This window comes from Mandrillus leucophaeus, unplaced genomic scaffold (genome assembly GCF_000951045.1).
Source record: "Mandrillus leucophaeus isolate KB7577 unplaced genomic scaffold, Mleu.le_1.0 Scaffold79, whole genome shotgun sequence".
NCBI classification, from domain to species: domain Eukaryota; kingdom Metazoa; phylum Chordata; class Mammalia; order Primates; family Cercopithecidae; genus Mandrillus; species Mandrillus leucophaeus.
In genome coordinates, this window is record NW_012108585.1 from 4135665 (window position 1) to 4151993 (window position 16329).

Below are 16329 nucleotides of genomic sequence, written 5' to 3' on the forward strand. Positions count from 1 at the left end.
AGGGGCATGGGGACTTTCTGCAGAGAGCCACAGCTGACCATGAGAAGCCCCATTTTTCTTCTTCTTCATGCATCTCCCCCAGCCTATCTTCCTTCAGAGGTGGCCAGCGGAAGCAGCCAGAGATGGTGCTTAAATAACATGCTCTGTTCCCTCTCTTGACAGCACTTGCCAGCCGGAAGAACTAAACATTTCAAATGCTTCATTGACCACAGGTTCAGAAAAGCGTCAGAAAATTAAGTAGGCAGCGGAAATAAATGCCATGGATGCCAAGTTATTGGCTTGACGGCTTGTTGGTTCAGGCGTCCTCCTGCCTGGATCAGGAGTGGGGACTGGGGAGGAAGGCGGAGTCAGTATTTCTGGGACTTAATGTTTCTGACTATATTTCAAGTCAAATACAAGTGATTTCTTCAAAAATTTATACCTAGTTGCAATTCTCCATGACTCCTCATCCCTTCATTAAAGAGTGGGGCTCAATGAGAGTTAGGTTACATACAGCAAGAGTGCTGAGTGGCACAGCACATGTGGCCCAGAGTTGACCCTCCATAAATGTGAATTTCCTTTTCTTTCTTTCTAGAGGAAATAATCAAAAGTTAAGCCTGATTTTGAAACCACCACCACCAACCACCGCTACCGCAGACCTGTGAATGCCAATTACGAAGTTCACAGACAGGGGTTTGTCAAAGGTTTCCTCAAAACACACTGAATCTGGCCTTCCACGTGGTGAGGCTTTGGGGACTGGGTTTTGGGGACAGAAACTTACTGGGGGAGTCATCACTGCAAAGAAGGGTGGGCTGGGCTCATTTGTGGGCTGAGCTGGTGCTGTTCCCCAGGTCTTCTCCCTCAATTCGTGCACCAGGTGGACAGTGGAAGAGCGCCAGGAGAAGCATAAGAACACCATCACATGGGGCCAGGGAGAGGAAGAACTGCCACACTTCACCTGGGGTCACAAGGCTCCTTTCGTAGCCTCCATACCTCAGAGCTCACATGCACGAGCAGAGATGGGGCTGAGCCTAATGAGGGTCTCTACATTTGATTGCCCGACTTTGGTATATTCTGAAGAACTAGACTTAAAGAGAGCCTAGCCATTGTGCTTCCTCCAACAGCACAGGGATGCGTCCCTTCAAAAACTACTCTGATGGAGTGAGTGACACAAAGACGGAGGGGAAAAGAGCTGCTCTGAAAGTACTCCAGTGGAGTCTGTGTTTTATTCACCCATGTTCAAGTGAAATCCTGACTGCGGCATAACAGACTTCAGTCACACACTGAGAAGTTTGTGAAACTAAAGAAAGAAAGGCACCAGACCAGGAGTGGGCAAACTCTGCCCCTGGGCTAACCCAGCAATCCCCTATTTTGGTGTGGCTAGTGAGCTAAGCCTGGTTTTTACATTTTTAAATGGTCAAAAAGAAATATCAAAAGAATAACTGTACTTGGTGACACACGGAAATTACATAAAATTCAAACTTCCTTGTCCATAAAGTTTTATTGGAACACGGCACCCTCATTTGTTCACATATTGCCTATGGATGCTTTTGTGCTGCAAAAGCAGAGACGAGTAGCTGTGACAGAGACTGTAAGGTCCACAAAGCGGAAAATACTTATTCTCTGGACCTTTATAAAAAGGCTGCCGGGCACTGCACTAGGCAATGGTGTGCACTGATGCTCTGCACACCATCTCTCTGGAGAATCTCTTCAGGAGAGTGCAGTGTGTTTGGGTTTGAAGGTGAGAGACGGATAAGACAACCTCAGAAATGCCTTCCTCCCAGGCTGTGGGAGACACTGTACCTATTCCTAAGGCACAGACAGCAGGAATGACTTCGTTATAACTCAGGTTGGTGCCTTTCTACTTTCAGTTTCAGCAGGTTCTTCTCTGTGTCTTACTTATGTCCCTTATGTTACTATTATCATTTCCCACAATCCCGGAAAGTTACCGAGGCAGAGAGGAAACAGCCCTGGAGTCTGACAGCAAGTAAAGGCCAGAAATAGAATGAACCCAGGAGGTCCGGTTCCTAGTAGAGTTTGGTCAGACCTTTCCTTCCAAGATAGAACCAATGGCACCTTTTCTGTTAAGGATGTGACCTCCCATGGGGCAAGCTCTAACCCGAGACAGGGAGACATTTGGCATTCTCGGTGGGCAGACCTACCGGGGACCCCACTTACCTGCATATCCTTCCTGGCGATGAAGCCCTTGCCTTCAGCATCACAGGTCTGAAAGAATTCCTGTGCCTTCCTCAGCATGTCTAGCTGGCCCGGCGTCTGCTCCTGAGTCTCCTTCTGCTCCAGGCTGTCCAGGGGATGCAGGCAGGCTCCACGCCCCTTTGGCCCCCGGCCAGACCCCTGACCAAGTCTTTGGGGTCTGGAGACTACCCTCCCATCAGGGGCAGCCATCGAGATTAGTCAGTTTCTTGAAGTCTTTTTCAGAACCTGAACATGGAAAATGGGAGAGAGAAGTGGGTGCGGTGGGTTGGAGTGAGGTTGAAAAAGAACAAGAGGGGATGAGAAGGAAGCACAGAGCCACCCACCAGTGTGTCCAGGCATCTCTTAGCAACCACCTCTTAATTAGCAAAAGCTCAGGACAAGGGGAAAATATTCCATGATCACTAATAGATCGGCAAGTCCATCAACGGGAGAAGGGAAGAGTGCAGAAAGAAGACAGACATCTCCAGATTGAAAGGAGATGGAATAGGGGAAGCCCAAAACTAATTTCTCCCAATTTAAACAACCAAACAACAACAAAACAGATCCTGATAGACCAGCTGCCATTTATAGAGCGTTCACTTAGACACCATGCCATGGCCTCTATATACATTTTTTCCATGTAATTCTCACATCTCTCTGACATAGCCATTATCATCTTCATTTTAGCAATGTGAAAACTAAGGCTCAGAGCGGTTGAGTGACTTGCCCAATATCACACAACAAATTACTACATAAGCTGAGATGGCAATCCAAGCTTGTATAACTTGTATGATCTTAATCCCACCCTGTCGTGACTCCTCAGCATTGCCGAGGGTGGAAAGCTCTCCTCAGGCAGATGCACTTGCTCCTACATCATTCACAGTCAACCGGTTCTTGGTGAGCTCTTACTCAATGTCGTAGACCTCTGCCACAGCTGTGAGCTCTGCAGTTTAAGTAGGAGAAAATGTGCCCCATTCTCAAGGAGCTTCATGTTGCACAGGACTTGCCAGGCCTGGTTTGGTGATGCCCAAGGCTGTTTTCAGCCCAAAAAGAATCACAAATCATACACCTCAATCAGACCTTTAAAGACCCTGAAGGAGTGTTTTCAGAGGGTATCTTGCAATGTGATGTGGAAGACAGTAAACAGAAACCTGGCTTCCAGTCTGGACTCCACTGCTGCTGCTTATATGACCTTGAACAAGTCGGTACCTGACTGGGCCTCAGTTTCCTTATCCGTATGAGGAGACTGGATCTGTTTATCATTAAGGTCCCTTCTAGTTCTGATCATCTGTAAGTCTGTGAAATCCCCACATCATAAAATGCTATTAATTGTAAATGTTATTAATAAAAAACTGAGTTCATGGGATAAAAGGAAATCATAACATCCTTGGATTGTTTTTTTCCATCTGAAGACTTTTTGGAAGCAGAATAGGTCCAAATTTTAAATACATGATCACATTTGGATTTAAAAATAGAGATATGCACTGTCATGCATTTTGTGGCAAGCTGGAGAACGTGATGCCCTGGATCATATTTCCTGTGTCCATGTGAGTAAGAAAGGAGGAAAATAAGTGAATCACCAGGCAGGTTTCTCTGATTACTAGGCCCTGGGCCTCTGGCTCAGCTATACCATGTCCAAAGCAATCTAAAATCTGTTGATTTCAGTGACCATCTTCCCTTTACCAGATTTGTCAAGAGCTGGGGGCCAGAGCTGGAAGAGCTCCTGGCATCAGGAATGAACTTCATGTAACAAGACCTTGACAGGGCAGAGCAGACGACACCTCTCGCTCCGCGTGGCTGAACATGTAATTCCCACTCTGACCCATATGACCAGCCCTGTCCTCGGGAAATGTTCTTTCTTGTCATCCCTGTGTGTGTGTACTGACCATCGCCGAATCCTAAGCAGATTTCACATTTCTATTCTGTCTTCCCCAGAGGGAGCTGCCTTGGATGTAAGCCTGAGGAGGCAGGGCTGTGTCTTCGTGGCTTTTATGTGCATTGTTCAACCCACCTGCATGCAGTGCTGGCTTTGCAAGGGCTTTTGGATAACGATGGTGGTAACGTGAGCTTCTGTAAATATAGCACATGAGCAGAACAGGCTGTTGTCTTCCTGGGACCTTGCCGGGACTCTATCTGCAAGGTCTCTGCACCCAGTAGGCCCCACCCTACTCCCACCTGCTGCTCCCAGGAGACGAGATTAATAATATCTGTCATTCCTTGAGTGCTTTCTCTTGCCAGGCCCCTACCATACTTCATCCTATTGAACCTGACATCCTCCCATACGGTAAGTATAATCAGGATTCCCATCATACAGATGAGGAAACTGAATTTTGGAGAGGTTAATTTGGATCAAAGTTTGGCACAGTCAGAGACCTCTTCTGCTACACCACATTGCCTTCCTGAGACCCAGTTGGGGGCTTGCTCTTAACAGTGTACTCATCCCCAACTGATCTAAATCACCTCCCAGAGGCATATTCATCATTCTAACGGGAACGTCTTTAATTCATTCATTCATTCATCCATTCATTTATTTCCATCTACTGATTACTATGCAGCAAGCTCTGAGCTAACACTGAGAAATAGTGTTAGGTGACATAGTGAGTAGGACATGGTCCCTGCCCTTAATGAATGAGTCTCTGAGAGTCTCTAATGGTGGGATTTCAATAATGGTGACTGACAGTGGGGGAAAATGTTTTAGATTGAGTCCTAAATAAACTCTGTGGCAATCAACTACTATTAAATAGCTGTGTGACCTTAAGTGAGCCCTCAAGTCACTCTGGGCCTGAGAAACAGTAGAGAGGATTTCTTAGTTCCAGATCTGATGCTTGCTGGCTTTCTATCTTCCCTAGACCACTTTCCCTCGACCTCTGCCCACCTGTTAACAGGTGATGCATGACATGAAAGAGTCAACTAGTAGTTCTAGAGAAGTCAGCTATGAGCAACCAGCAGACAGGCACCAGGTCTTATCTGATTTTACGGCCAGTTTCTAGCCTAGAATATGGTACACAGTAGGTACTCACTGACCATTGTGTGAAGGAAGACCAATCTTTTGCTGAAGTCTTCAGAGGAGGGCCTGCAAGCATTTTTATTTCAGGCAGGTAGCTCTATATGTGGAATTTTTATCTTATAATAAGTCTAGACTTCTGTTTCCAGAAAAGACGTAGTATCAGAGGCTGGATTTACCCTCCCAATTGAAATAACCAAAAATCCAGAGAGAATATAACTTTAAAAATGGTTTTCAAGACACTAGACATCAGGAATGAAGGGTGGTAATCCTTAAGCAGGGGCAGGACTATACTGAGCTGAGTGAAGCCCCTACAGAACAGGATTTTAAAAGACATTTACTCTCAGGACCTAACCCTGAGCTCACACAACCCTGAGAATTAGTACCTGCCCAAGAGTCAGCTGCTTAGGGTACAAAATCTAAGGAGGCTTTCGCTCGCAAAATTGTGCACCTGACAGTGATTTCTGTCCTAAATTTTTTTTATCATAGGGGCTTCACTCATCTTACTCTAGTTCAAGCTCTGCTCCTGAGAGATAGGAAAGAAACAAAATGAGCCCCAAGTTTGCCCTGTCTTATTGTCTAAAGAGTTTTCAGGAAACACAGGCACAGTTTGGTAGACTGCCTATGTTGAGGAAACTCAACTATATCCTGCTTACGAGAAATGTGTTTTACACATAAAGACACAAACAGTTAAAAGTAAAAGGCTGGAAAAAGATATAACACATTAACATTAGTTAAGAGAATATTGCATATTAATATCAGGCAAAACGGATTGCAGAAGGAAGAATATTAATGGGAATTAAAAAGTCATTTCATATGGATAAAAGGTCAACATGCTATAATAATGCTAAACATTTATGTGTCTAATAGCAGAGCTTCGAAATACACAAAGCAAAAACTGATTGAACTGCAAGGAAAAACAGCAAAGTCATAATGATATCCAAAGATTTCAATAACTTTCTTTCTCAATAATTTGTAAAACAAGTTGACAGAAATCTATAAGGATACAGATGACTTGAACAACACTATCAACCATCTTGACTTAATTGACATTTATAGAACATTCCACCCAACGACAGCTAAATATACTTTTCAAATACACGTGGAATACTGACCAAGATAATCCATATTCTGGGGCACAAAATCAGTCTTAATGAATTTAAAAGGATTCAATTTGTACAAAGTATGTACTCTGACCACAGTGGAATTACATTAGAAACCAATAACAGAGAGACCTCTGGAAAATGTCCAAGTATTTGGAAAGAGAGTAACACACTTCTAAACAACCCATGGGCGAAAGAAAAAAAACAGGAAAGGAGAAATGAAAAAGTATAGTGAACTAAATGAAAAAAAATCACAATATATCAAATTTTGTGGGATACTGCTAAAGCAGTACTAAGAAAAAATCGATAGCACTAATCATATATACTCGGAAAGAAGAAAGGCTCAAATCAATGACCTCAGATTTTACCTTAAGAAACAAGCAAAATAAATACAAATTAAACCCAAAGTAGGGAGAAAAAAATAATAAGGATCAGAAAAGAAAAAATGAAATAGAAAACAGAAAGGCAATGGAGAAAATCAACAAAACTAACAGCTGGCTCCTTGAGAAGATCAATAAAGAGAGAAGACATAAATTACAATATCAGCAATGTGAGGTGATATCATTACAGATACTCTAGATATTAAAAGGCTAATAAGAGAATATTATGAATAACTTTATGCCAACAAATTTGACAATTTAGATTAGATGAACCAATTTCTTGAAAAACACTAAATACCAAAGCTCACTCAAGGAGAGACAGATTACATGAATAATTCTATATCTGCTAAAGAAATTGACCTGGTAGTTAAACAAAAAATCTTCGCACAAGAAAACTTCAGGTCTGCAGAGCTAAATTGATGAATTCTATCAAATATTTAAAGAATGAGTAATACCAATTCTACACAGACTCTTGCAGAAAATTGAAGAGTAGGAAATGCTTCCTACCATATTATATGAGGCCAGCATTACCCTGATACCAACACTGAACAAAGATATTACAGAAAAAAATAGGCCAATATCCCTTATGAACACTGATGTAAACATTCTTTAGGGAATTGTAACAGATTGAGTTCAACGCCATACAAAAAGATGATAATCCTGACCAACCAGGGTTTATCTGAGAAAGGCAAGAATGGTTTAACATTTAAAAATCAATAATGTCATTCATCATATTAACAAAATTTTAAAAGATAAACCTTTTGATCATCTCAATAGATACAGAAACAGCATCTGACAACATCTACTCCTGAGAAAAACTAAGAGAACTAGGAATAGGAAGGAACTGGCCCAACATGAAAACGGGCATCTACAGAAACAACAGCTGACATCACAGTTAAGGGTGAAAGACCAAATATTTTGCCTCTGGGGTCAAGAAAAAGACAAGAATGTCTGTTCTTACCACTTCTATTCAACATTGTGTTGGAGATTTTAGCTAGTTCCATGGAGCAAGAAAAAGAAATAAAATACATTCAGATTGGAAAGGAAGACATTAAATTATCTTTATTCCCAGACAGCAGGAGTGCTTATATAAAAAAACTGACTAAATTCACAAAAAGCTACCATAACTAATAAGTGAATTAGACAAGGTTGCAGGACACACACTCAGTATATGATAATCAACTGTATTTATCTATACTAGCAATAAAAAATTAAAATCGAAATAAAAATACCATTTGCAATGGTATAAAAATATGAGATATGAATATATCTGACAAAGGATGTGTAATCCTTATACACTGAAAGCTATAAAATATCAATGAGAATACAGAGAAGACCTAAAACAAATGGAGAGATACGCCATGTTCATGGGATTGAGAGACTCAATATTATTAAGATGTCATTTCTTCCTAAGTCCAATAGATTCATCTCAATTCCAGTCAAAATCCCACCAGGCTTATTCGTAGAAATTGATAACCTGATCTAAAATTCACACAAAAATGAGAAAAACCTACAATAGCCAAAACAACTTTGAAAAAGAAGAACAAAATTGGAAGACAAACACTACCTGATTTCAAGACTTATTATAAAGCTATAGTAGTCAAGACAGCGATACTGGCATACAGACATCCAAACAGATAAATGGAACAGAATATAGATCAGAGAAGCCAAAAATAGACCCATGGATATAAATGATTTTTGGCAAAGATGCAAGGCAATTCAGAGGATAAAGCACAGTTTTTTTCCAACAAATGATACTGAAACAATTGAATATCCATTTGCAAAAAGAGTTTTTTTTTGTTTGTTTTTTGTTTTGAGACGGAGTCTTGCTCAGGCTGGAGTGCATTGGTGCGATCTCTGGCTTACTGCAAGCTCCACTTCCCAGGTTACGTCATTCTCCTGCCTCAGCCTCCTGAGTACCTGGGACTACTGGCGCCCACCACCAGGCCCAGCTAATTCTTTATATTTTTAGTAGAGATGGGGTTTCACCGTAGCCAGGATGGTCTTGATGTCCTGACTTCATGATCCGCCCGCTTTGGCCTCCCAAAGTGCTGGGATTACAGGCATGAGTCACCGTGCCTGGCCGCAAAGAGAATTTTAATTCACACCTTGTACCATATACAAAAAATAACTTACAATGTATCATAGACCTATATGTAAAACCTATGAACATAAAACTTCAAGAAGGAAACATCTTTGTGACCTTAGCATAGGCAAAAGTTTCTTGGGTATAATAACAAAAGTGCAACTCATTTGAAAAAAATATGACAAATTGGTCTTCATCAAAATTGGAAACATCTGCTCTTTGAAAGATATAATTTAAGTGAACGAAAAGTAAGCCACAGACTGAGACAAAGTATTTACAAAACACATATCTAATACAGGGTTTTTATCTAGAACGTATAAAGAACTTCAAAACTCATTCATAAGAAAACAACCCACTTTTAAAAATGGGCAAGGTGGGGCGCGGTGGCTCACGCCTGTAATCCCGGCACTTTGGGAGGCCGAGGCGGGCAAATCACAAGGTCATGAGATCTAGACCACCCTGGCGAACACAGTGAAACCCCATCTATACTAAAAATACAAAAAATTTTGCCGGGCGTGGTGGTGGGCACCTGTAGTCCCAGCTACTCAGGAGGCTGAGGCAGGAGAATGGCGTGAACCCGGGAGGCAGAGCTTGCAGTGAGTGGAGATTAGGCCACTGCACTCCAGTCTGGGCGACAGAGGGAGACTCCATCTCAAAAAATAAATAAATAAATAAAAATAAAAATAAAAATAAATGGGCAAAACATTTGAACAGGTGCTTCACCAAACAAGATATAGGGATATCAAACAACTACATAAAAAGATGTTCACCCTCAATAGTTATAAGAGACATGCAACTGAAAACCACAATGAAATACCACTACACACCTATTGGAATGGCTAACATTACAAAGACTGACTGTACCAACTCTTGGCAAAAATGTTGAGCACCTGGAACTCTCATATATTGCTAGTAAAAATGTAAAGCAGTACCACGCCTTTGGAAAACATTTGACAGTTTCTTAGAAAGTCAAACAAATGTTTCCCATATGATCCAGCCATCCTAGTCCTATTTACTCAAAAGAAGAAAAGCATGTGTACATACAAAGACTTGCACATGACTGTTCATAGCACTTTTATTTGTAATAGACAAAAACAATGACCCAAATGTTCATTGACAGGTAAATGGATAAACAAATTATGAAATGCCAGTTTTAATTAAAGGGAATGAACTGTTGATCCTAAGCAACAAAATGAACGAATCTCAAAATAATCATGTGAGTGACAGAAGTCAGAAAAAAAAAGGCACATACTATATGATTTCATTTCTATAAAACTCTAAAAAATGACATTTGTTAGAAGAAAAGAAGTGAGAGTAGGGAGGAGTGAGAAGGAGGGATTACCAAGGGGCAAGAGGAAATTTTGGGGGGTGTGGATATGTCTGCTACCTTAAGTTCATGAATATGATATATGATTCCATGATAGTTTCCTGGACTTATTTATTTATTCATACACACGCATATATACATATATACAAATATATATTAAAGCTGATCAAATGGTACACTTTACATATAATGCAGTTTATTATATGTCAACAGCTCAACACATCTATTAAAAAAAAAAGGGCCGGGCACGGTGGCTCACGCCTGTGGTCCCAGCACTTTAGGAGCCCAAGGCGGGTGGATCACAAGGTCAGGAGATGGAGACCATCCTGGCTAACACGGTGAAACCCCATCTCTGCTAAACAGACAACAAATTAGCCAGACGTTGTGGCGGGCACCTGTAGTCCCAGCTACTCGGGAGGCTGAGGCAGGAGAATGGCGTGAACTCAGGAGGTGGAGCTTGCAGTGAGCCCAGATCGCGCCACTGGACTCCAGCTGGAGCGACAGAGCAAGACTCCATCTCAAAAAAAAAAAAAAAGAAGAAGAAGAAAAGAAAAGAAGAATGGGTCTGGGTCAGAACCTTCTTCTGTCTCCCAGGCCTTGCAAATCTAGTCCAGTCCATTGTATTTATCCCAGGAGCCTGATTCTCCTTTTTACATTCAACTCCAGCAAGGAGGAAATGGCTGAAAATTAAGCAATTTCCCTGTGAAAACTTTCAGTCTGTTTGTGGAGGGAGCTAAATAAACTCTACAGATAAAGAAGCAGGCAGAGCCCCTTGTGAAGACCACTGATCTAACGTGACTTCAGCCTCTTCTCTCTTACCCTCTGTCCCCTGGCTAGACCTGCAGTCTTTGCTGAGCATCTGTGGCTTTCTCAAGAGCAGCGGAAAACAAGACAGCAGAAGTGCTTCTACTTTAATTTCCAAATAAAGTGGAAGCCCTGCATGAGCTCGGCTGTCTCCCATTTGGATGAAGCCCAAGGATACCTTAATCTCAGGGCTAGACATAGCTTTTTGTCTCAAAGATTTTCCATTAGACCAACGGACAGTAAGTACATTCATAAAGGAGGAAATGGTGGAGTATATTCTAAAGGCAAAGGGAAAAGACCACCACAAGGAGAAAAGAGAAAATACTTCTTATCTGCCTGACTCTGTGAGAGTTTCCAGGCCACTCTCTTCCCTCCAGAATGGTTCCATAAAAGCCTTTATAAACAGATGGGAATTATCCAGTCCTTAAATATTTCCAGAAAGATTTCCCGGATATCCAAGGTAATTCTAGCAGCTTAGTAACTGCTACAATCAGAAAGTCTGTAGATCAAACTTAAATCCCTTCCAAGGGTTCTAAGCTAATTTTCCCCTTAATCTGGGCTCAGGAGAGACAGAGAACAGCTGGTCTCTCTTTCCACACCACACCAGTGGCAAACCTGAAAGCAGCCGCTAAGTCATCCAGATTTCCCTCGAATCTCTCCTGCAGCACAGAGTTAGGAAACGAAAAGGCCAGAAAGCATCTCCAGGACCCATTCACATCTCTTTATTCACCCAGGCTTCAGCGGGAGGGATCCCCCATATGCCGCAGTACCCCAAAGCCCCAGTGATCAACTCGGAGCTGGCGATGTCTGATAAAGGCAAAGAGATAGGTGGGTCTCTTCAAACTGCAGAGAGGCAGGAGGACTGGGGATTAGTATCTGATGTGGGTGCGGTCTTGTGGGACAGACCCCTTAAACTGTGGGGTCTGTGCTAACTCTGGATAATGTCAGAATTGAATTGACTTATAGGATACACATTTGGTGTCAGAAAAAAAGACACTGCAATATTTAACAACCAATTTTCCGGGTTGGTGTAGGGGGCAGCCCTGATTTGTAGCATCTGCCTATTTCTGTGGTGTCAATATTCCCATTGCGACCAATTTCAACCTACCAACAATCTATTGGCTCTCACCAAGAAAGAGATTGAGTGGCTGATGTTTCTGGGAAAGGGAATCTGCATCCCTAGTAGTTTGCACAGGTGTTAGTAGCTGATACCACTTTAGAATGTATCCCCTCAATCCTAAACATATAGAGCAGGACCCGTTATTAAATGACTTAGTGCTTGGGGGGAAAGGCGGGGTTTCACAGGGGGGTCTCACCAGTTCTTCATGCCTGTGCCTCTTCTACACACCCCATGACCAGGGCAGGCCCTCGAGTGGGAGCAGGAGACAAGGCAGACGCAAGGACCCTGATGGTGAGGAACAGAGATGCTGAGCTGCATCTCACCGGGCTCCCCTCACCACCCCCTGCTCAGGAGGAAAGCACTTAGCACAGGAGCCAAACCCAGCCAGAAATGAGACTTGTCCCTGTTCCATATGAGAGTATTATTTATTTCTTTGACACATAGTGAAGTTAGGGGGCTTTGGACAAATACCACCCCTTCTCTGATAGGCCTCTTGCTCTGGAGGATAAGAACATAAATTCCAAGGCCAGAGTGCCTGAGTTAGCTGTATGACTCTGGCAAATTTCTTAAGTTCTCTGAACTTCATTTCCTCATCTGTAAAATGAAGGGCCAGGGTAGCAACTTACGTGTGTCAGCTATTCCTTATTTATTTAGAGAGGGAGTCTCACTCTGTTGTCCAGGCTGAGGTGCAGTGGCATGATCTCAGCTCACAGCAACTTCTGACTCCTGGATGCAAGCAATTCTCCTGCCTCAGTTTCCCAAGTAGCTGTGATTACAGGTGTGTGCCACCAAGCCCAGCTAATTTTTTTTTATTATTTTTAGTAGACATGGGGTTTTATCATGTTGGTCCGGTTGGTCTTGAACCCCTGACCTCAAGTGGTCCACCTGCCTCAGCCTCCCAAAGTGCTGGTATTACAGGCATGAGCCACCGCACCCAGTCTGTCAGCTATTATTATTATTATTGGAATCAAATTGGCTTCCTCCACCCCAGATTATATTCTACAAAACGAACGAATAAAAAAGCAAACAAACAAACAAAACAAAAAAAATTACATGAAGACAAATGACCACGAGGCCCCCAAATCTACCCTTGACTCCCCCAGCTGGACAGGACTTCTGGGGTGATCTTCCCTACCCCAGGCCACCAAGAAGGTGGATATGCCCCACCAACCATATAAAGGGGCAGGTGGATGGAGGTGCATTGGACTGCCTTTGAAACAGGCCGTCTTTCCGTTCTACAGCCTGCTGTAGCTTCTGCCATGCTCCACCCAGCATCCCTGCTCCTCAGATTAGGTCCAATTTTCTTGTTCTAGCCTCAAGGGAGACAGGGAACAGCTGTCTCCTACCTCTGTAAAATAACTCTTCCAGGTCTGGACAACTATTATTAAACAGCCCCCTTCACACTTCTCTTGCTCTATTATAAGATACATTAAAAGCCTTGATAATGATTTGAGGTCTCTGTGAGATGGTTGCTGTTCACCCTAATTCCTTCAATAATTAGTGGTTGTAAACCACTTTGAAGACAAAAAGCATTTTATAAGAACTAAGTCCTATTATGATTAGCTTTCCAATATTTCCTTGCTGAAGCCAGTAAGAACATCAAAGCCAAACATAGCCACAGCATGGTAGCTGGTGGTTAATTAGATGTATTTCAAGGCGTCTGGTATATATTAAAGAAACTGCTGCAAAATTTATCAACATTAAAAAAGTGTCTGCTTTCTTCCCAGGAACAAGCTTTTTTTAAAGGCTGTCAGTGCTGATGCCTGCAAGACAAGCGCCTGAAGAGGACAAATTGCTCATGTATCCCCTGCGCCTGGAAGAAAGAGAGAGATATAATAACAACACCTGGCTTGGTATAACATCCTTTCTTATCGTTGTCTCTACAATTCTATGTATACCAGATCTCCTTTTGTTTTGTTTTTGCAATTATGCTGTAATATAAGCAAGTAAAGTAACACTATCCCCACTTTATAGATAAGGACGCTGCACACGACGATGAAGTTTAGAAGCAGATCAGTGTGGTGTACCTGGACAAAGTCAGGGCTGCAGATCTGTTATCAAGGTGGTGTTATTGATGCTCCACTCAGACACCCTTGAATACTTTTTGTGGACCCTCCCTCAGCATCTGTGTGCTTTTGCTTCTAACTCTCTGAACCTGTAACTCTTAGAAGGTGGACCCTTGCGCTATTGACCCACTTTGTCCACACGGACAGAGCTAGAAGTGCCTGGAAGTTTCCCCCAGCCCTCTAAACAGCCCTTATCCAAAGACTGACGGGCGTGGAATTATGACAGCCCAGTACTCTTGCCTCCAGTGGGGACAAACTCTGAGTTGTGATTTACACTCTAGAACACTTTTGTGGGGACAGAGGCTGGAACTTTGCTGAGATCTCACTCTGTATGGCTTCCTCCTCTCTCCCATCCTGCTTCCCCATCCCTTATCAGTTCTCCTGGGAGCATTTTCTTAATAAATCGCCTGAATATGAATCTTCCTCTCAGGGTTGGCTTTCTGGAAGCCCAATCTAAGATAATTCTCTTGACCCAACGTTAATGACGACATTTTGTATATTTATTAGGCGATACATTCTCCCAGATTCCCTTAGTTCCAAACCTTCCCTTTCAAGTCTCCAGACCTAAATATCTATGTTCTCTGTGTCTGCTCCTATGCCCTTAACTCTTAGCTCTCTATTCTCAAAGCCTCTCTTTCTCTTGGACTATGATGTTCCAACTCTTTCCGGAAAAATTGTTGCAATTTCTCCAGCTATGTGGAAGGCACTGAACCAGGGAGCTGCTGTGGGAGATACAGAAATATATTTACAACTATGGTCTTTCACAATGCACTGACAGTCTAGCAGGGGACAATATACAAACAGCAGAGGTAGACGAGGTGAGAAGAGCCACGTGTGTGTGTGCAATAAAAACTGTAGGCACAAACAACTCTCAGGGTGGTCCCCAAAAATAAAACTACTCTCCAGTCATTCTCTACACCATACAATTCTGACTCATTTTACTTAATTTTTGAAGCCGAAGCTTCTCTCAAATGTTTGAGAAAATGAAAGTCAGCTATGGTAGAGATAATCCAAATGAGTGGATAATCCAATAAAGAGGAGCTTTTCTTTAAATCTGCTTTGCATTATTCTTTACAGTAGCACCACAGGAAGCTGTTTCAGAAAAAGTTAAGTAATTTATTGCAGGAAAACAGCTAATTAATGACAGAGCATGAATTTAATCTTAAGTCGGCCTGACTCTTTACAACCTCAGTTTCTGGCCGGGCGCAGTGGCTTACGCCTATAATCCCAGAACTTTGGGAGGCTGAGGTGGGTGGATCACCTGAGGTCAGGAGTTCGCGGCCAGCCTGGTCAACATGGTGAAACCCTGTCTCTACTAAAACTACAAAATTAGCCGGGCATGGTGGTGCAAGCCTGTAATTTCAGTTACTCAGAAGCCTGAGGCAGGAGAATCACTTCAACCCGGGAGGTGGAGGTTGCAGTGAGCCAAGATTGTGCCACTGCGCTCTGGCCTGGGTGACAGAGCGAGACCCTGTCTCAAAAAAAAAAAGTTAAAAAGTAAATAAAACCTTGGTTTCTTTATCTGTAAAATGAGGCTAATGATTCTTACTTGCAGAATTGTTGTTAAACAAAAATAATGCACCCAACATATCGAAAATACCTCATACAATATGGACTACATGGTAGGTGGTTGTTATTATTATCGTTCCCAGATTTATAACATGATTGAACCAGAGGTATTTTGCAAGCACATTTTAAAGGCTTCTAATGTGTACTACTAAACTGCTTTCCAGAAAACGGTTAAGCAAAGCCCTAAGAAGACTGCTAGGAAGATCTGTCTAAAATGAGACCTGATCATGCCTCCCCACTGTTTTCAGTATCAATCTTAAACACATGGGACCACTACTACTTCTTTAGAGTAATCGCCCTCTTCTCCTACCACATTCACTTCCTTCCAAATTATTTCCTGTTCTCTCAGCTCTTTTGTGCCTTGGCATCTTCCAATATATAGCTCAGTCATCTGGCATGCCCTTTCCGTTTGTCTGTGCTAAGTCTTACCGGTATTTAATATCTCACACTATTCCAGCTGATATAACAAAATATCATAGACTGGATGGCCTATAAACAATAGACATTTATTTCTCCCAGTTCTGGAGGCTGGAAGTCTGAGATCAGGTGCCAGCATGGTTGGGTTCTGGCGAGGGCCCTCTTCTGAGCTGCAGACTGCAACTTCTCACACTGTTCTCACATGGTAAGGAAGATGGGAAGTTGGCCGGGCGCAATGGCTCACGCCTGTAATCCCAGCACTTTGGGAGGCCAAGGCG

The 16329-nt window shown here is 42.6% G+C and overlaps 1 protein-coding gene across 1 annotated transcript in view; it reads right to left on the minus strand.

Moving 5' to 3' along the window:
- The window catches only part of CRACR2A (calcium release activated channel regulator 2A), a 140012-nt gene that overhangs the window by 72225 nt on the left and 51458 nt on the right, over positions 1-16329 (minus strand). Inside the window, exon 4 of the mRNA XM_011967175.1 lies at positions 2158-2421. Coding sequence (XP_011822565.1) covers positions 2158-2385 — 228 coding nt within the window. The 5' untranslated portion in view covers positions 2386-2421. The remainder of the gene's footprint in view (positions 1-2157; positions 2422-16329) is intronic.